The sequence below is a fragment of the Lynx canadensis genome, chromosome A1, assembly GCF_007474595.2.
Source record: "Lynx canadensis isolate LIC74 chromosome A1, mLynCan4.pri.v2, whole genome shotgun sequence".
NCBI classification, from domain to species: Eukaryota; Metazoa; Chordata; class Mammalia; order Carnivora; family Felidae; genus Lynx; species Lynx canadensis.
The window spans coordinates 97921326-97941766 of NC_044303.2; the positions used below are offsets into that span (position 1 = coordinate 97921326).

At 38.0% G+C, this 20441-nt stretch overlaps 1 protein-coding gene across 1 annotated transcript in view; it reads left to right on the forward strand.

The window, feature by feature from the left end:
- Positions 1-20441, forward strand: part of HSD17B4 (hydroxysteroid 17-beta dehydrogenase 4) — an 83893-nt gene that overhangs the window by 11992 nt on the left and 51460 nt on the right. The window contains exons 3-10 of the mRNA XM_030317072.2: positions 1604-1711; positions 3608-3667; positions 5444-5465; positions 5574-5620; positions 8464-8548; positions 9864-10051; positions 16654-16745; positions 19996-20020. Coding sequence (XP_030172932.1) covers positions 1604-1711; positions 3608-3667; positions 5444-5465; positions 5574-5620; positions 8464-8548; positions 9864-10051; positions 16654-16745; positions 19996-20020 — 627 coding nt within the window. The remainder of the gene's footprint in view (positions 1-1603; positions 1712-3607; positions 3668-5443; positions 5466-5573; positions 5621-8463; positions 8549-9863; positions 10052-16653; positions 16746-19995; positions 20021-20441) is intronic.

The window sequence follows — 20441 nt, forward strand, 5'->3', positions numbered from 1 at the left end:
ATGAACTGTGACATCATGACTTGAGCCAAAGTCAGGCACTCAACTGACTGAGCCACCAGGTGCCTTGGTATTGGCTTTTTCTCTGCATCATTCTTTCGTCTCTTTAATCACCCAGTCCCACCAGCCTTGACTCCCATCCAAAGGGGGGGGAAAAAAACCAAAAACTATTCAAAAGAAAAAAAAATTTTTTCCGTATGTGGCAACCGTCAATTTGGTAATGTTAAAAAAAACTTTAAATTTTAGTATATGCTACCATGCCATTTATTAACTAGTAAATTTTTTACTCCCCAAATGTTCATCTTGTGAAGTAAATTATTTCTTTGTCCCAGGTGTTTTTATTAAATTGTGTTTTTCAAGTTCTTTGGTCTTGCTCTATATATCGTTTCATTAGGTTTTGCATACTATTATATAAATTTTACCTTAAATTATCACATAAAACTAACTTTGTTATTTGTTCCCATTCTTTAGTTTTGTTACCTTCATACACTTGTTGCTAAAATCTGTGCAGGGGCGCCTGGGTGGCTCAGTTGGTTAAATGTCTGACTTCAGCTCAGGTCACCATCTCATGGTTTGTGAGTTCAAGCCCCGTATCGGTCTCTCGTGCTGACAGCTCAGAGCCTGGAGCCTGCTTTGGATTCTGTGTCTTCCTCTCTCTCTGCCCCAACCCTGTTCTGTCTCTGTTTCTCTCAAAAATACATAAACATTAAAGAAACAAAAAAGATTGGTTAGTCATCATTAAAAAAAAAAGAAATAAAATGTGTGCATTATCGTAGTTATCCCATACTTAATTTTCAGTAGATGAGAAAGTCTTTGAGGACAGACACCACTTTTACACATCTTTGTGCCTCTCCGTAGATTTCCTTGCTAATAGTAAATGCTCAATTAATGTTTATACCTTTATGGCTGGATATAGGGAGATGCTATGTAGTGAGCGTGGTCACTTGTTTAACATATAATAATGGAGTCATGGTATCAATCAGTGACTGAATGCGTGAGTTTTATATGTAGTTTCTGATCTCTTTTAATAAATAATCTTTCTCTCTTTTATTGTAGACCCTGATACAATATGTTTTATGAATACTTTTCTTCTTTTTGCTGAAACTGGGTTGAATCACGTTCTTTTTCTTTCCAAAAAAGGAAAACCACTGCAAAGTTGAACGCTTTGTGACATGAGCCCATGTTTAATATCTGCTTCATATCTGTATCTAAAAACAAAGAGGCATGTTTGAAAGTGTGTATCTCATGATGTGTTTGTTTATTAAGGTTTCTTTATTTATTTATTTTGAGAGAGCGTTATGCTTGAGCAGGGAAGGGGCAGAGAGAGAGTGAGAGAAAATCCCATGCAGGCTCCACTCTGTCAACACAGATCCCTACTTGGGGCTCAAACGCGTGAACCGTGAGATCACAACCTGAGCTGAAATCAGGAGTCGGATGCTTAACTGACTTAGCCACCCAGGCGCCTGTCATGGCGTGTTTAATGAGATGGGGTTACCGAAGGAGGGAATTGAAGAGGTGATTGAAGAAATATATTCACTGTAGGATTTTATTTCCAGTTCGTATTTGGACTGTCTAGAAATGACTTGTGTATGTTTTTGCATTGCAGTGAATGACCTAGGTGGTGACTTCAGGGGAGTTGGTAAAGGCTCCTCTGCTGCTGATAAGGTTGTTGAAGAAATAAGAAGTAAAGGTGGAAAAGCCGTGGCCAACTATGGTAGGATATTCAAAAGAACTATATACTCTTTCTTTTATTCTCCTTCAATTAACGCTTTTGCTCCCATTAATGATCATTGAACAAATACCTCAGCATTCCATTGTGATTAGGAGATTAGATTTTTTTTCTGAGTCAGCCAAATCTGTTTGGCTATCTATCTTATATAACATACGCAGTTTTCATAAACTTTTGATGTAGATTATTTCATGAGTCTAGCTTTTAGCATATTGTTTATGTAATATTTTTATTAATAAGCACATGATAAAATCAGTAAATTATTAATAATGTGGATATGAATATGCTCTTGTTCTTGGAAGACCTATTTTAGCTAAAACATTTTATGTATTTCTACAGAGTAACATGAGATTCTTCTTTTAAAAATTGTTTTAGAACAGCTCTTGAAGTAATACAGCGTGGGAAGTGAAATGCCCCCTTTCTCTACTCAACCACTGCATTCCATTTTGCATAAGTAATCATTGCTTATGTAACTTTCTTACCTGTAGAAAAACTTAAGACTCAAAGTTAGGCATTAAAATGAAGCCAGGAGGAAAACAGCATTTGGTACATTGATTATAATAGTATCTGTAAGGAACCTTCTCAAACAGAAATGAGTACGTACTGACTTCTCTGCAAATCAGATTGTTTTTATTGGCCAGAGATAAAATTAGATTGCCAGTGACTTCATTTTGAAATCTTAAGGGAAGGGAAATAGGAAATGATTTGTTTTGAGTGTTCCAGGGAATAATGAGACAGACATCTTAGCATCTTCTTCACACTGAGGATCTAGAAAAATGTTTTCAACTTTTTTTTTTTTTTAAGTTCTGGAGTTTAAAGAATCACTTTTATAAAGATAATAATTCCAGACCCCCCCCTTTTCCCCTCCCCCCCGACTTTTGACACGCAACCCGTATCACCCAAGATTCAGTGAGGAAAACAGAGGCCCCTCTAGGTTTCCAAGTGTGAAGCGTTTTAATGCAAAGAGTTAGAGGCTTGCATGACCATTGGAAGGGCATGTCTGGGAAACCGGGTAACCTTGTCAGCCTGCAGTCCGTGGTTCTCACGGCTCACCTAGATGTGCCTGCGAGCTTTCATCTGCACTCTGCTCATAAGATTTGCCCGCACCCACAGGCTTTTCCTACTTTTCTGTCCTTTAGTGGGTATCTCTTTTTGGCAGATCTAACTCCACTGTATGGATCTCAGGGAAGGGAATGTATTTCCCGGCTCCTCCCAAGTGATGGCAGAGAGCATAGAGAAAGGCAGGGGTGATGTTGACACCTGACCATTTGACACACAACTGTGGGCCTGTGAGCTCTTCCCTTGGGCTGATGAACAGAAAATAAGAAAGCTGTGCTATTTTGTTGAGCTTTACTTTTTGTATTTAATAATGCAGTGTCTCCATGTGTAGTTATATAGCATTGGGCGTGCTTTTTCAAATTAAACGTGTACCCCCTTTCCTCCCTCCTCATTTCTAATTTGCATCTTTAAGGGGAAGTGTCCGTGTGACTTTTTCAAATTAAACAAAATGAAATACTCAGTTGGGCTGTCATACTAGCCACACTTCAAAGTCAGTAGTTAGTGGCTACTGTCTTAGTACAGAAATAGGACAGAAAGTTGTACTAGACAGTGCTGTTTCAGGTAGCGTTTGCCAAATATTCCTTATTCCCCTTCTCTTTCTCTCTTTTTTTAGTAGGTTAAATAATTGTTTTAGGGGCTACATTTCTTTTGTAACATTAGGTCATCTATATTTTGATTTGTTATGTGCCTGTAATACACGTTTATTTTTGTGGAAATGAATTCTGTTGAGAGAGTATCTGTCCTGTGCTCTGATCCACAGAATTCAGGAGTCATTCGTGAGGGATATTACTGATGTTTTATACTAATTTTCCCTTCCCCCAGATTCAGTAGAAGCAGGAGAGAAGGTTGTGAAGACAGCATTGGACGCTTTTGGAAGAATAGGTGATGTTTCTTTGTGTTTATGGTCCTGACAGAGCACTTTCTACCTTTCCTGATAAAATGTTCTTGATGTAATTTTGGCTTATAAAAAATTCCTTTTTTTAAACATTTTTTTTTTTTAAGTTTATTCATTTTTGAAAGAGAGACACAGAGCGTGAGCAGGGGGAGCGCAAAGAGAGGGAGACACAGAATATGAAGCAGACTCCAGGCTTTGAGCTGCCAGCACAGAGCCTGACACGGGGCTCGAACTCGTGAATCATGAGATGACGACCTGAGCTGAAGTTGGATGCTTAACCAACTGAGCCACCCATGCACCCCAAAACTCCTTCTTTCTTTATAACTAAATTTTTAGATTTGTTTTACAAATTATTTTATATACTCTACCTCATTCACACAAAGGGCTAAGAGGTGGCATTTTTTTTAATGCAAGAATGTGTTGAGTTTGTTTTCTATTTTTTCAGATTTTAAGAATGTTTAAAAAATTAGGGGCGCCTGGGTGGCGCAGTCGGTTAAGCGTCCGACTTCAGCCAGGTCACGATCTCGCGGTCCGTGAGTTCGAGCCCCGCGTCAGGCTCTGGGCTGATGGCTCGGAGCCTGGAGCCTGTTTCCGATTCTGTGTCTCCCTCTCTCTCTGCCCCTCCCCCGTTCATGCTCTGTCTCTCTCTGTCCCAAAAATAAATAAACGTTGAAAAAAAAAAAATTAAAAAAAAAAAAAATTAGAAGCATTTTCTAAGTTCCTTATTTATCATAATTTAATTATACCTCAAATATGTTTATAAAATAAATATTTTGGCAATAGAGGACCCGGTAGAATTTTGGGATAATTATGATTTAGATTAAAATGATTCAATGTTTTGCAAATTAGTTAAGATGAATTATATATAATTAAAATCTTTATTTTTAAGAAGCATTTCATATGTGTTGTTTAGTTTATCCCTCTCTAGATAATGTTCTTCGTTTAGTTCCACACATTCTTAGTAAAGGTTATTAGTTACTTCAGGGAAACATTACCTCTGGTAAGCCCAACATGTTTATAGTCTGGAAGACATTAACTTTTATAATTTGAATGTGCTCCCCCTGCTTTTATTTTTGGCTAGGATGTTTGTTTTTCTAGTTATGTTTGGTTAATCTTATGAGGGACTTGTTTACATATCGTTTGACAGAGGGATAGAGGCCACAGAGGTGAGAAGTCACAGGGTGAAAACAGCCACAAGAACCTTAAAAAAAATGGTTCCTTTTTTTTTTTTTTTTTTTAAATAGTGGGAATACAAGTGTGTGTTATGATAGGCCATTAGTTTCTCACTCTGATGGGTTCCTTTCTGGGATTTTGACTTTTGAGTGGCAAAAACAAATCTTTTAAACTTGATTTTCTGAGTGAATTCTGAGATTAATTGAGGGATGGCTTGTGGTTACCACTGAATGCTAAGAACCTTACAGGTTGGACAACACCTAATCCTACAAATAAGCTGATAGAATTTTGGCAGAAGGTGGAGGTGGAAAAACGTATGTATGTAAGTTTGAGAGGAAAGCACTGATAAGGATGTGATACTTGTGAATTGTTTTTTGTTTTTGTTTTTGTTTTTTTTTTGTTATTTTACTTTAGGTATAAAATTTTTTTCTGATATCACTCTTTCCTATTATTATTTACTTTTCCATGGGGGGGACCCCAATTTTGAAAGAAATATGAATTGTAAGCCAATGCAAATTAACATGCTTGCTTTTATATTTGTGACTTGGATATATATATATATATATATATATTCTTTTTTTATGTTGTAGACGTTGTGGTCAACAATGCTGGGTGAGTATTTCTTTTTTCATTTTAAGTAAAATAATGTGTCTGTGAAATTTTTTTTTTTTCCAAGTAGATACTCCTCCCCTCTAACCTATATAATATCATTGTTTTTAGAATTCTGAGGGATGGTTCTTTTGCTAGAATAAGTGATGAAGACTGGGGTAAGTTGTTTGTAACATATATCTCTGTGGGACATAACCTATCCATTTAACCTTATAATATTTGAGACATTTGTATATTTAAGGAAAAACCTACTTCTGCCTACTTTTGCTGCTCCAAATGTAGATGATGAATATGATGAATAAACTTTACAACTGAAAATGACAACAACATTTGGAAGTAGCTTATTTTCTTTTAACATTTGATAAACCAGAAAACTTTAAATCAGTTGACAGAAGTTACCTGAAAGGATTTTGTGCCTTTCAAGTCATTTTCCCCTTTTTCTTGAGAAGATGTTAGCATTTCTCAGCTGTACTAACTCTTTTTTTTTTTTTCTTTTTTTGGTTAGTTTTGAGAGAGAGAGAGAGAGAGAGAGAGCAGGGGAGGGGCAGAGAGAGAGGGAGAGAGAATGCCAGGCAAGCTTCTCACTGTTAGCACAGAGCCTGACATGGGGCTTGAATCTCCAAACTGTGAGATCATGACCTGAGCTGAAATTAAGAGTCGGAAACTTACCTGACTGAGCCATCCAGGTGCCCCTCAGCTGTATTAACTCTTTGTAATGGTCTTCAACATGCTTAGCTGCTTGTGTGATTCCTATTTCAAGAGCCAGAGCAGGATATAGAAGGGGTGTGAGGCACTGAAGATGTTGGAGCTCTGAGAACTGGGGAGGGAAAACCATCGATGTAATTTCAAAGTTTCTAATGAGTAGGGGAAAATCCCATTAGGAATGCCACAGAAAGATTGAGTTTATTTATTTATTTTTAAATGTTTATTTATTTGTTTTTGATTGGGGGTGGGGGTGGTGAGCCAGGGAAGGGCAGAGAGAGAGGGAGACCGAGAATCCGACGTGTGCAGAGCCCGATGTGGAACTTGTGAGATCATGACCTGAGCTGAAGTCGGACACGTAACTGACTGAGCCACCCAGGAGCCCCAGAAAGATTGAGTTTAGATAACAAACAAGTCACAGTTGTCCCATGTCCCCTGCCGTTTGGTCTTCATGCCTTTACTTTCATTGACTGTCAGAACGAAAGTAAGCAAAGGTGGCTGAGACCTGGGGAGGCATGGCAACTGAGGTAAATCATATCACCGTCTATAGAATGTGCTTCTGGGGACAATGGCCAGGAGTTCTTTCAGAAGAAGCAAAATATTTTTATGATTGAGAATTAAGCAAAGAAGGGCTTTTAATTTCCTCTTTCTGTTTTAGCAACTGGGGCAAAAAAAGAAGCTGAGAAAGTTAGCAAAAGGGGCTTACCTTTTCGATTTCCTTTCCATTCTGGTGGGGCCAGGCCGTTTCCTCCTCTGCTTTTATCCCAGGCTCACTATTCCAAACCCCCTAGTCACCTTCCCTTTCTTCTTTTTCTTTCTTAAGTTTCTCTCTTTTCATTTTTACCTTATTCTTCTAATATACACGTGAAAACATTTGTCGATGTTCCAGATCAGAACAAAAATAAGTAATGGTAAAACCTTGATAATTAAGAGGACAAATGAAATCTGCAGCTGTTTGTCTATCTGAATCATTCCCCAACTTGTGTGTTCATGAGATTGACATCTCTAAAAGCAGATGGGTCTGTCTTAACCCTGTCTCCTCCCTCTCTCCCTCCATTTTCTTACCCCCTCTGCCCCAACTCATTTATAGTTTACCCTGGTAAAAATAGGGAAATAGTGAGCAACGTTTTCTTGACAGTGAACTGTGTAGTTTATAATCACGCTTTTTCAAAATTTTATTTATTTCATTAAAAATGTTCATTATTGAAGTATAGTTGACATACAATGTTATATTATTTTCAAATGCACAGCATAGTGATTCAACAATTATATACATTACACTTTAATGTTTGTGTTGATTCCCAATGTATGTGTAAAATTCTTGGATATTTATAGTAGTGGATTAAAAATTTTTTTTGTAATATTTATTTATTTTTGAGAGAGAGAGAGAGAGAGGGAGAGTGTGAGCAGGGGAGGGGCAGAGAAAGAGAGGGAGACAGAATTTGAAGCAGGCTCCCAGCTCTGAGCTGTCACCCCAGGGCCCGACGTGGGGCTCGAACCCACGGACTGTGAGATCATGACCCGAGCTGAAGACAGACACTTAATTGAGCCACCCAGGTGCTCCAGTGGATTTTATTTTTTTAAGTTTATTTATTTTGAGAGAGAGAGAAAGTGCAAATGGGGGAGGGGCAGAGAGAGAGAGAAGAGAGTGAGAATTCCAAGCAGGCTCTATAACAGCAGCTTGGAGCCTGATGAAGGGATTGAAGCCATGAGCTGCAAGATCATGACCTGAACCGAAGTCTGACACTTAACTGACCGAGCCACCCAGGCACCCCTGTAGTAGTGGATTTTTAAATTAAATTATTTTTAAATTAAAGATGGCATTGTATTTAGATGTGCTCAGGGATTATAATAATTTTATCATGAATTATACGGAAAATGAATATTAACTATTGATTGCTTACATAATTGGGATAAAAGCAAAAAATGGTTACTCAGGGAGTAGTGTGACAATAGTTGATTTTGAATGCTTGGTATAGGGGTATCTAGGTGATTCTATTGGTTGAGCATCTGACTCTTGATTTCAGCTCAGGTCATGATCCCAGGGTTGTGGGATCGAGCCCTGCATTGGGCTCTGTACTGAGTGTGGAGCCTGCTTAAGATTCTCTCTCTCTTTTTCTGGCCTTCCCCTGCTCATGCTCACTCACTCTCTCTCAAAATAAGTAAATTAACTAAAAAAGTTAAATGAATGTTTGGTATAAAATGGATGTCTATGTATAAATAAATCATTGCTTATGTTGATTATGAGACATGACTAATTTTTAACAAAATATGTAATAAAAATAATTTGTTGTTTTAGATATAATCCATAGAGTCCATTTACGAGGCTCATTCCAAGTGACCCGGGCGGCTTGGGATCATATGAAGAAACAGAAGTTTGGGAGGTAGAGGTGCATGTGGCTGTTGGGGGACTGGAGACGCTGTGTGTGGGTCCTCGTGTCCAGGGAAAGGTTAAGTGCTTTGACATTGATGAAGATATATTCAGATCTGCACAGGCTTTTTTTTTTTTTTTTTTTTAATTTATTTATTTTGACACAGAGATAGCACAAGGGGGGTAGAGACAGAGAGAGAGGGAGAGAGAGAGAATCTCAAGCAGACTCCACACTGTAAGCGCAGAGCCCGATGCAGGGCTCAAACTCACGAACTGTGAAATCATGACCTGAGCTGAAACCAAGAGTTGGATGTTTAAACGACTGAACTGCTCAGGTGCCCCTCACAGGCTTTTTAATGCAGTGTTGCCATATACCCTCTCATTAAATTGGGGGTCATTTAGCCACCTATTAGCTGAGCTGGCCAACTTTGTATTTCTTTTCACCTCCTGCTTTTCATTATTAATGAATTTCCTGCTGCTCTCTGATATTCTAGCAGTACAAACATGGAGGATTCAGCCGTACGTTATTTTTTAACCAAAGTATTATTTTGTGTCTACTGATCACGTGAGGGGAGATGAGCTGTGTGTCCAGCTGGCTGGTACTGGTCAGACAGGAGCTTCTCTTTATAAATGGTTTGGGACCTGTAGGTCCCATCTGTGGCAGTGTTTGTGTGAGTGCCTTGGAACAAAGCAGAGCTAGGAGGTGGCTTCGTGCCCTCTGACACAGCCCGTCCTGTTAACTTATGGTTCACACGCATTTTGTAGCAGTAAATTGTTTGTGATACCTGTTGTTGGAGCGTTTCTCCTGACCCTCAGTTTCTGAAAATGAATGATGTGAATTGTTTTCTTTGGTCAACTAAATAGAGTGAGTGAGATTGGGTCCAGTTTTGGAGATGGCATAGTTTTAGTATGAGGCATTTAACATTATCCACAAAAAGGGGCAGTGTAATGAGAAGTAAAGAATTAGAACTGGTTTTTCTTATACTTCTTATTGTAGCATTAACTCATATATTGCCACTTTATTTTGTTTATAAATATTTATTGTTGTTCTCAGTAGATAATGAATATACGTTCTTACACTTGAATTTATTTGGTCCTGATTGGGGATTCTTTTTAAAAGTTAAATCTTGTAGTTAAATTTTGAGAGATTACTTTTATTATTAATATTATTTTACATGTATGAATCATGACTGTAGGAACCTAATGACAGTATACAGAGTTGCTTTTGACAGGTGTAATAGTACGGAAAAAGAAAAAATTAAGTTTGGAGTTTGCATTGTTGTCAAAACATGGGAAAGAGATTTTGAGAGATGGATTTTTCCTTTCAGGATTATTATGACTTCATCAGCTTCAGGAATATACGGCAACTTTGGCCAGGCCAATTATAGTGCTGCGAAGCTGGGTCTTCTGGGCCTTTCAAACACTATTGCACTTGAAGGCAAGAAAAGCAACATTCACTGTAACACTATTGCCCCTACAGCTGGATCCCGGATGACCCAGACAGTTATGCCTGAAGGTAAGTAGCTTAGATTTTTCAGTGCTCTTAGCTACAAATCTGTGTGGAGTGAGTTTTGCAGAAGTACTTAATTTTCTGAATACTTAAAATGTTATTTATCTTACAGTTTCAAAAAGCATTATGCATAATTTGTATTCGTTACAGAAAATTTAGGAAAACCCAAAGGAAAAAAATGTAAAATGATCCATAATTTTACCATTCAGAGATGAACTGTCATTCTTTTTCTCTGCATAGGTACACATGAATACCTAAATATCTTTGCTTTGTTGTTTTTGCTTTTTACTGAAGGTGGCAATAGCATTCTGGTTTACAGCAATGATTATTTTTTAATACTAATAGGGTGTATTTTTTAGAGTAGTTTGAGGTTTATAGAAAAATTGGGCAGATAGTGAAGATAGTTCCCATATGGTTTTTCCTACTACGTATTAACACTTTGTGTTAGTGTGCTACCTCTGTTATGACTGATGAACAAGTATTGATCCACTATGGTTAACTCAAGTTCATCGTTTCTATTTGGGCTTACTCTTTGTGTTGTATAGTTATATGGGATTTCACAAATGCATAATGTTCTGTATCCACTGTTATATACAGAATTCTCCTCTATAGAATAGTTTCACTGCCCTGAAAGTACCCCCGTGCCTTCACCTCTTCATCCTCCCTCTCCTTGAATGTCTGGGAGGACTGAAGTTCATTTCTTTTTGTCAATGAATAACATACCCTGGTGTGGAGGGTCCGTAATTTATTCATTCTCCTATTGAGGAACATCTTAGTTGCTTCCCGCTTTTGGCAATTATGGGTAAAAGCTGTTGTAAACATTCATGTGCAGTTTAAGAAAATTTTTTTTCAAGTGTCTTCACTTAGAGAGGGAGAGGGAGAGAGAGAGAGAGAGAGGGGGAGAGAGAGAGAGAGAGAGAGAGAGAGTGTGTGTGTGTGTGTGTGTGTGTGTGTGTGTGTGTATGCATGCGTTGGGGAGGGGGAGAGAGAGAGAGAGGGAGAGAGAATCCCAAGCAGGCTTTGTGCTGTCAGCACAGACCCCACTGCAGGGCTTGATCCCATGAACCAGGAGATTATGCCCTAACCCGAATCAAGAGTCGGACTCTTAACTGACTGAGCCATCCAGGTGCCCCCATGCGCAGGTTTTTGTGTGAACGTAAGTTTTCAACTTGTTTGGGTAAATACCAAGGGGCGTGGTTGCTGGATTGTATGTTAAGACTGTTTAGCTTTGTTAAGAAATTTCCAGACTTCTTTTCAAAAGGGGTGTGTCGTGCTGTAGTACCACTAGCAACGAAGGAGAGTTCTCACTGCTCCACATCTTTGCCAGCATTTACTGTTGTCTGTCTTCTGCATTTTAGTCCTTCTCATAGGTCTGTAGTAGTGTCTCATGTTTTAATTTGCAGCTCCCTAATGATATGTGATCTTGTGCATTTTTTCCTATGCTTGTTTGCCGTTTATCTATTCACTCCTGTGATGTGTCTGCACACATCTTTTGCTCATTTTTTAAAAAAAATTTTTAAATGTTTATTTTTGAGAGAGAGACAGAGCGTGAGCAGGGAGGGGCAGAGAGAGAGGGAGACACAGAATCCAAAGCAGGCTCCAGGCCCTGAGCTGTCAGCACAGAGCCCGACGCTGGGCTCGAACTCACGAACTGTGAGATCATGGCCTGAGCCAAAGTCAGATGCTTAACCGGTGGAGCCACCCAGGCCCCCTATCTTTTGCTCATTTTTAAATTGGGTGGTTTATTTTCCTACTGTTGAGTTTTTAGCATTCTTTGCATATTTTGGAAACAGGTTCTTGATCAGATACGTGTTTTGCAAATTTTCTTTCCCCACTCTATAGCTTGTCTTTTTTTCCCTTTAATGTTTTTCAATTTTGAAGGATGATTTCACTGATAATGGGATCCTGGATTGGTAGTTGTTTTTCTTTCAACACTTAACTATTTCACTCCACCTTCTTCTTGCTTCTTACATGGTTTCTGATTCAGAAGAGAAGTCTGCTGTAATCCTTTCCTTATACATCTGTAGGCAAGGTGTTTTTTTCCCCCCTGTCTTCTTCCCAGATATTTCTCTTTTTCTGCAGTTGGAATATAATGTACTTAGGTGGAGATTTTTGGCAATATACTGATACTTGATAGTCTCTGAACTTATGGATCTGTGGTTTGGTGTCTGTCATTAATTTTGGAAAACTTTCAGCCTTTACTGCTTTAATTATTTTTTTCTATTTCTTTCTTCTCCTTCTGGTGTTACCCTTATGTACACATTCTCTCTTTTGCAGTTATCTCACAGTTCTTGGATATTCTTTTCCTTTTTTAAAATTCTTTTTTCTTTTTGCATTTTAGTTTGGGAAGTTTCTATCGACATATATTTAAGTTCACTGACCCTTTTCGTTTCTGTTATACTGCTTTTGTTTTCTAACATTTCCTTTTGATTTGTTCTTAGAGTTTCCATCTCCCTGCTTATTGTGGCCATATCTATTGTTGCATGCTGTCTGCTTTTTCCATTACAGCCCGTAGCATATTAATTATAGTTATTGTATGTATTCATTTATTTATTTTAAAGGCTTTTTTTAAAGTTTATTTATCTTTAGAGAGCGTGCACACATGTGCACGATTGGGGTAGGAGCAGAGAGAATGGGGAATAGAGAGAATCACAAGCAGGCTTTGCACTGTCAGTGCACAGCCTCAGGTGGGGCTCGAACTCACGAACTGCAAGGTCATGACCTGAGCCGAAACCAAGAGTCAGACTTGTAACTGACTGAGCCACCTAGGCACCCCTAATTGTAGCTATTTTAAATTCTTCGTCTGATAATTCCAGAATGTCTATTTTATTTGAACCTGGTTCTGATACTTTGTCTCTTCAGCCTGTGCTTTTCTTGCCTTTTAGCATGCCTTGAAATGTTTGTTGAAAGCTGAACATGGTGCACTGGGGTATAGTAGAAAGTGAGGTAAATAGGCCTTTAGTGTGAGATTTTAAGTATATGTGCTTAGGCCATAGGCCATGTTTTTTGTTTGCTGGGACTATCTGTGTCAGAGGCTTTTTTCCTCTCTGTCCTTGTTTTTGTGTTCCCTGTTGTCTTTGGGTTTCCCCCAAAACTCTTTGTTAAATAGAATGCGTCTTTGAGCTCTGTCAGGTAGAACCCACTGTTGTTATACTGGAGTCCTGTTGCTGTGGCTGTAAGTCACGGGGAGGGAAGATGTTCTATAATCTTAGGATTGAATCTCCATTTTTCTTTAGGGAGTCAAAGTCCTGGGTTGTGACTTTCAGAAGAATTTCTTAGCCATTTTCACTGTCTTTCCTTAATTGAGACAGGAATGCTAGAGAGGCTCCAGTTTGCTAATTGCCTTTTCCCTAGGTCAGATGAGGCTCTGGTAGTCTCCGTGAAGATAGCCCTTTGTTAAGGAAAGCACCATGCTCTGGGCATATTTCAAAATGATTTTTTTTTGGTCACCTTCTTCCTTTTTTTTTTCTGTAATATTTCAAAATAAGTCTTAGACTTTATATTTCACCTAATAAATCCTTGGAAATATATCTTTAACCGATAGGGACATTATAATCACAGTGTCATCATCACATCAAACAAAATAATTCTTTCACATCACCTAATAACAAATTAATATTAAGATTTACTGGCTGTCTAAAAGGTACCCTTTTTGAGTTGGCTTATTCCACAGGGATCCAGATAAAGTCTACAGGCATTTTGTTACCATAGCTCTTGTTTTATTTAATAAAAGTGTTTGTTCTTTAAAAAAAAAAAAAGCCATTTATTTGTTGAAGAAACTAGTTAATTTGTCCTAGAGATTAGTACTCATTCTTGGTTTGGGTTGTTCTTGTCCTTTTGTGGAAAATCAATTGACCATGTAGGTGCGGGTCTGTTTCTGAATTCTGTGTTCTGTTCCACTGACGTGTGCCTGTCTCTTTACCAATGCCATGAAGTTTTGGTTACTATAGTTTTTCCTTTTCTTTCTTTCTTTCTTTCTTTCTTTCTTTCTTTCTTTCTTTCTTTCTTTCTTTCTTTCGACAGAGAGAGTGCAAGTAGGGGAGGAGCAAAGGGAGAAGGAGAGAAAGTCTCTTAAGCAGGCTCAGTCTGACATGGGGCTTGATCTCACTATTGTGAGATCATGACCTGAGCCCAAATTAAGAGTCGGATGCTTAACCGACTGAGCCACCAAGGTATCCCTTGATTACTGTAGTTTTATAGTAAGTCTTGAACTCAGGTAATATGAGTCTTCCAACTTTGTTCTTTGAAAATGTAAAATTTAAGTGTATGATTGAGAGCCTGTTCTTATACTTAATTATATAATAGACTACTTGACTAGTGGACAACCTTGTGGTTTTTAATACCTCTGGTTTTTAACATATTTCTAAAAGGAAATCTTTATAATATTTTATTTTATTAAATTTTTAAAAAATATTTATTTATTTTTGAGAGAGAGAGAGACAGAACATGAGTTGGGGAGGGGAAGACAGAGAGGGAGACACAGAATCCGAAGCAGGCTCCAGGTTCTAAAATGTCACCACAGAGTCTGACGTGGGGCTCGAACTTATGGATTGCAAGATCATGACCCAAGCTGAAGTTGGATGCTTAACCAACTGAGCTACCCAGTTGTCCCATGCAGCTGATGACTTTAAATTGATGCCAGTGCTCATTTACCATTCTGAAAATCCTAGGACCCTTAAGAATTATGCAAAATCTACTCTGCCTGTGTTCTATAAGTGGAACAACAAAGCCTTGATGACAACACATGTGTTTACAGCAGGGTTGACTGAATATTTTGGGTCTACTGTTGAGACCTAGTGCTCAGAAGAAAAGATCTCTTTCAAAATATTACTGTTCATTAACAGTACACCAGCTCACCCAAGAGTTCTGATGGAGATGTAGATTAATGTTGTTTTCAGGCCTGCTACAAGGAGTCATTTCAACTTTCAAGTCTTATTATTTAAGATATACATTTTATAATGTTATAGCTGACCTAGACAGTGATTCCCGTGATTGATCTGGGAAAAATAAATTGAAAACCTTCTGGAAAGGATTCACCATTCTAGATGCCATTAAGAACATTTGTGATTTGTGGGAAGAGATTAAACTATCAACATTCACAGGAATTTGGAAGATGTTGATTTCCACTCTCATAGATGACTTTAAGGGGTTCTAGACTTCAATGAAAGAAGTCACTGCAGATTCAGTGGAAATAGCAAGAGAACTAGCATTAGAAGTAGAGCCTGACGGTGTGACTGAATTCTTGCAATCACATGATAAAACTTGAGCGGATGAGGAGCTCTTAGGGATGAGCAAAGAAAGTGGTGCTTGAGATGGAATCTACTCCTGGTGAAGAGGTCATGAAGATTATTGAAATAATAACACAGGATTTAGAATATTATATAAATTGAGTTGTTAAAGCAGCAGGGTTTGAGAGATTGACTCGTTTTGAAAGTTCTAGTGTGGGTAAAATGCTGTCAGACAACATCAGATGCTACAGAGAAATCAGTTGACAGGGAGAGTCGAGTGATGGGACATACTTCATTATTGTATTTTAAGAAAGTGTCACAGCCACCCCAGCCTTCAGCAGCCACCCCCCTGATTAATCAGCAGCCATTTACATTGAGGCAAGACTCTCATCTAGCTAAAATATTATAACTCACTGAAAACCCAGATGATGATTATCGTTTTTTAGCAATAAGGTATTTTATTTTATTATTAGTTTTTAAATATTTATTTTGAGAGAGAGAGAGTATGAGCAGGGGAGGGGTAGAGAGAGGGAAACAGAATCCCAAGTAGGCTCCATGCTCAGCGTGGACCCTGATGCAAAGCTCAGTCTCACAAACCGCAAGATCATGATCTGAGCTGAAATCAAGTGTTGGAGGCTTAACCAACTAAACCACCCAGGTGTGGCTAAAGTATTTTAAAATTAAAATATGTACATTGTTTTTTTAGGCATAATATTAATGTACAGTTTAACTGACTATAGGGTAGCATGAACATGACTTTTATATGCTCTGGGGAACCAAAAAATTCATTTGACTAGCTTTATTGGTATATTTGCTTTATTGTGGTGGTCTGGAACCAAACCCACAATATCTCCAAGGTATGCCTGTTCCTTTCTACTCTATTAAGTTGCTCATGGAAACCATCAAGTGGGAAAATATTTCTTACACTTCGTTACTCATCAGTGATGGTTGCAAGCTTCATTTCACATCATTATCTTACCGCCATTACAACGGTCAAGGCTGTTTTGTAGTTTTCTAGCTTCTGGTTAAATTGCTGGGAGAGCCAAATAGTTTTGGGAACGAATGGTGACTTCAGTTCCTCATGTTAAGTAGAATTCTACTCACCACTTACTGCCTAGGTAGCTTTAACTTAACTTGTCGTCTGTATAGTATGTTACCCCTCTTGGAAAGGTGTATCTGTTGCCTTCAAAGTTAGAAGGGATGAAACAGTTCTTTCAAAAGCTTTGAATGTTAGACTGGTTAATTTTGTAGATCTCATTTTGTTCTTATTAAAAAAGCCTCTGAATTACCAAAATTTCTAAGTAAGGAGTTTTCAGAAAGCAAAATGGTGGATTGAATATGTGTATATTCTTGTTCATAAACATTTTTGGGATGTTTTAGATCTCCTGGAAACTTTGAAGCCTGATTACGTGGCGCCCTTGGTCCTTTGGCTTTGCCATGAGAGCTGTGAGGAAAACGGTGGCTTGTTTGAGGTATTTTGCACCTTCCTGCTTTCTCTAAGTAATATTTGTGTAATTAAACATAAAAAATGATTTAAGCATTAATATTTTCCACTTGCTCACATTTGGAAAGATCTGCATCATTTGATATCACTTGTATATTTTTCTTTAATGTTTATTTACTTATTTTGAGAGAGAGAGAGACAGAGAGACGAAATGTGAATAGGGGAGGGGCAGAGAAAGAGGGAGAGAGAATCCCAAGCAGGCTCCATGTTGTCATAGCAGAGTCCAACGCAGGGCTCGATCTCAGGAACCGTGAGATCATGACCTGAGATAAAATCAGGAGTCGGTGTTTAACCAACTGAGCCACCCAGGTGCCCCTCACTGTGTATTTTTTAAATATTATAGTTAACTAAGGAACAAGTGTTGACAAATGTCCTTTTTTGAGAAAGAAATAGCAACTTGATAAATTCTGTTTTTCTTTCTTTCTTCATTTCTAATATGCTTATCAAATGAAAATGTGGCTGGTTAGAGGTGTTTAGTCAAATGAAGAAAGTTTTATTTGGTTTGGGAACCTGAATGTTAAAGTAGGAGGATAGAGCTTATGGTTCAGAGTCAGCCAGCCTGAGTTTTGAATTCTCTGTTTTGACAGTTGCTGGCTCGCTGGAATATTGTACAAATTAATGTCCCCGAGCATCAGTTTTCTTGGGCTTTTGTGACAACGAGAAATCCTATTTTTAAACTCTTAGCACTGGATCTAGTACATAACAGTTAGTTTTCAATTGTAACTGTTATGTCAGCATACCAGAAATTTAGTCTGGGCATGATAGGTCAGTAAACGTAACCTATTATGTATTTTAACTTTAAGAATAAACATTCCTATTTTTCCTCATTGTAGGGCTTTAAGTGTTTATTGTAAAAATAAGCACATATAATCCAAACATCCAGTGAGATCCAGTTTTCACTTTGTAATCAAAGTCCTTTTAGATCTCTTTATGCCAATTTATACATTTTTGATTCCTCATTTAAGTGTGATCTCTTTTTTCCCCCTAGTACTGTTATATTTTAGATTCTCCGCCCCACCTTTATTTGATTCTCTGTGGTAATAAGGAACCTGTTATATGAAGAATACTATGACATCCCAAAATATTTCTTGGTAGCAAAATTACCTGGCTTAGTTGGAAGTGAATGCTATATTAACCTGATGCATTTGAATAAAAACTTGATAAAATAAAAAATAATGTACCCATATCTAAGCAGAGATGTGTGCCTCCACTTTCTTAATGACAGACATTGCGAATTGTGGAAAATTAGAGGTGAAAAGAACTTTCTGAGAACTTTACAGATTTAATAATATCAAGCCATCTGGAGCTCAGAAGTTGGCCTGCCTTTTATGTCATTAAGGAATTTTTATTATTTTGTAGATAAAAATCATATATGCTTTTATAGAAAAATTTATACAGGAAAGTTTAGAGAAGAAAATAAAAACCATCCATATTACCCTTATCTGGAGATAACTACTATTAATATTTTTATGTATTCTTCCAGTCTTTTATTAGATTTGCATCTTTTTTTAAAATTTTTTTTAATGTTTATTTATTTTTGAGGGGGAGACAGAGACATAGAACACAAGCAGTGGAGGGGCAGGGTGAGAGGGAGACACAGAATCTGAAGCCGGTTCCAGGCACTGTGCTGTCAGCAATGAGCCCAATGAGGGGCTTGAACCCACAAACCATGGGATCATGACCTGAGCCGAAGTTGGACACTTAACTGACTGAGCCACCCAGGCACCCCTAGATGTTTATCTTACACGAATAGTCTCTTTTCTTAGATATACATTTTATACATACAGAAAAACCTATAGAGACAACAAGGTCATGTTATAGGTACAGTTTTATGTGTTCTGTATGTTGTGAACATTTTTAGTGAGGAACATTTGGTGTGCATGATTGATAAAATACAGTAAGAAACATCTGTAATATCCCACCTTAAACCTTGAAAGTAAGTTTTGCCACTGTTTGCCAAATTCTGAGAGGTACCTAGAGGGAGAGATAGAGATTCTTTGGCTCAGTTGGACCTCCTGTTTCTAGTGCCTGGAGGAGTTTCCAGCTTCTTGAGCCTCTCCCAAATACGGTACAATATGACATCTGTCTTGTCTGTTACCGAAACCACTGCTGACTTATCTACCCTGACAGCATCAGGGCTAACTGGTCTGTTGTAAAAGTTGTGGGCATATTCATATAGAGGCAAAGGGTGATAAAAAGCCATGCCCTTGACCTGGAGCCACTAACCTGTGTGCTCTCTACTGATAACATATTCTGTTGTCCTCTGTCTGTGGAATTCTCATGATCAATTCTGACACATTGTAGTTGTGGTGCTTGAAGATTTTTTTTTTTTTTTTTTTTTTTTTAACATCAGACATTCTCTTCTGGGGATTCCCCTGCATGACCTCTAGAAAAAATGTGATTTTTCTGTGTGGCAACTAATATATTTGGTCGTTTGCCTTCTCTCTATAAAGATATCTTATTGAAACGACTATATGTAGTTGTTTAAGTCAAATCCTAATTTTATTTTCTTTCCTTTTTATGTTTTTCTTCACTAGATCTTTCTAGAGGGAGCTGTTATTTCATGCCTGTGTTGTTGGGACAATCTTACTATTTTATATTATTTAACCTTTATGGTTAGCTCATGAAGAATATTATTATCCTTATTTTACATAGGGGAAAACTTGGATTTAGGGTTCAAATGATTTGATGGGACTCACACAACTAGTCAGTAGAAGAATCTATCCTTAGTTTTTTTTTTTTTAAGTTTTTTTTTTTTTTAATGTTTATTTATATTTGAGAGAGACGGAGCATGAGCAGGGGAGGGGCAGAGAGAGGGAGACATAGAATCCCAGGCAGACTTTAGGCTCCAAGCTGTCAGCATGGAGCCCAATGCAGGGCTCGAACTCACAAACAGCTAGATCATGACCTGAGTCGAAGTTGGACGCTTAACCATCTGAGTCACCCAGGCGGCCCTAAAGCCTTAGTTTCTGACATCAGTCATGCTTTTCTACCACACGCATTGTCTACCACCTAATGCTGCTTTGTATTTCTACTGTGGTGACATGAACAAAGCAAAATCATGGAGGCCCATGGACTTTTGTAGAACTGTATTATTTTCATCCATTGTCATCTAGCCTTCTAATACTCTTAGTATGACACCTGCCTGTTTTTCTATTAAAAAATCCTCTTTGTGATCCGTTTTAGATGGTATAACTGTCTTCCCCTCTTTTTGGTAGGTTGGAGGAGGATGGATTGGAAAATGTAAGTCTCTTCTAGTTTTTCATTTGCCGTATATTGTTTCTGTATTTTTAACCTTGCACATCCAGTTGGAGCTGGGTAAAGGTCTTGCCAAATGGCTAACTATTGGAGCTCGTGCATGCATATTCTACCTCAAACATGGGTATACCATTAGGCATTCTAAAATGTGGAAGCTGTCCTGAAGGCCTTTGGCATTTTCAAGAAACTGTTGAGGATTTTTTCCCTGTTGGCAGTCCTTATTCAGGAGTTGTCTGGCCTATGCGTAACTGGCTGTTCCTTCAGACAGCACAGTCTGTTTGTCGTCCTGTGTCCTCCTATGTCTCCGGCATCCCACATTATTTATTTTTTTTTAATAAAGTTTATTTATTTTTGAGAGAGATATAGAGCATGTGCACATGCATGAGTGGGGAGGGGCAGATAGAGA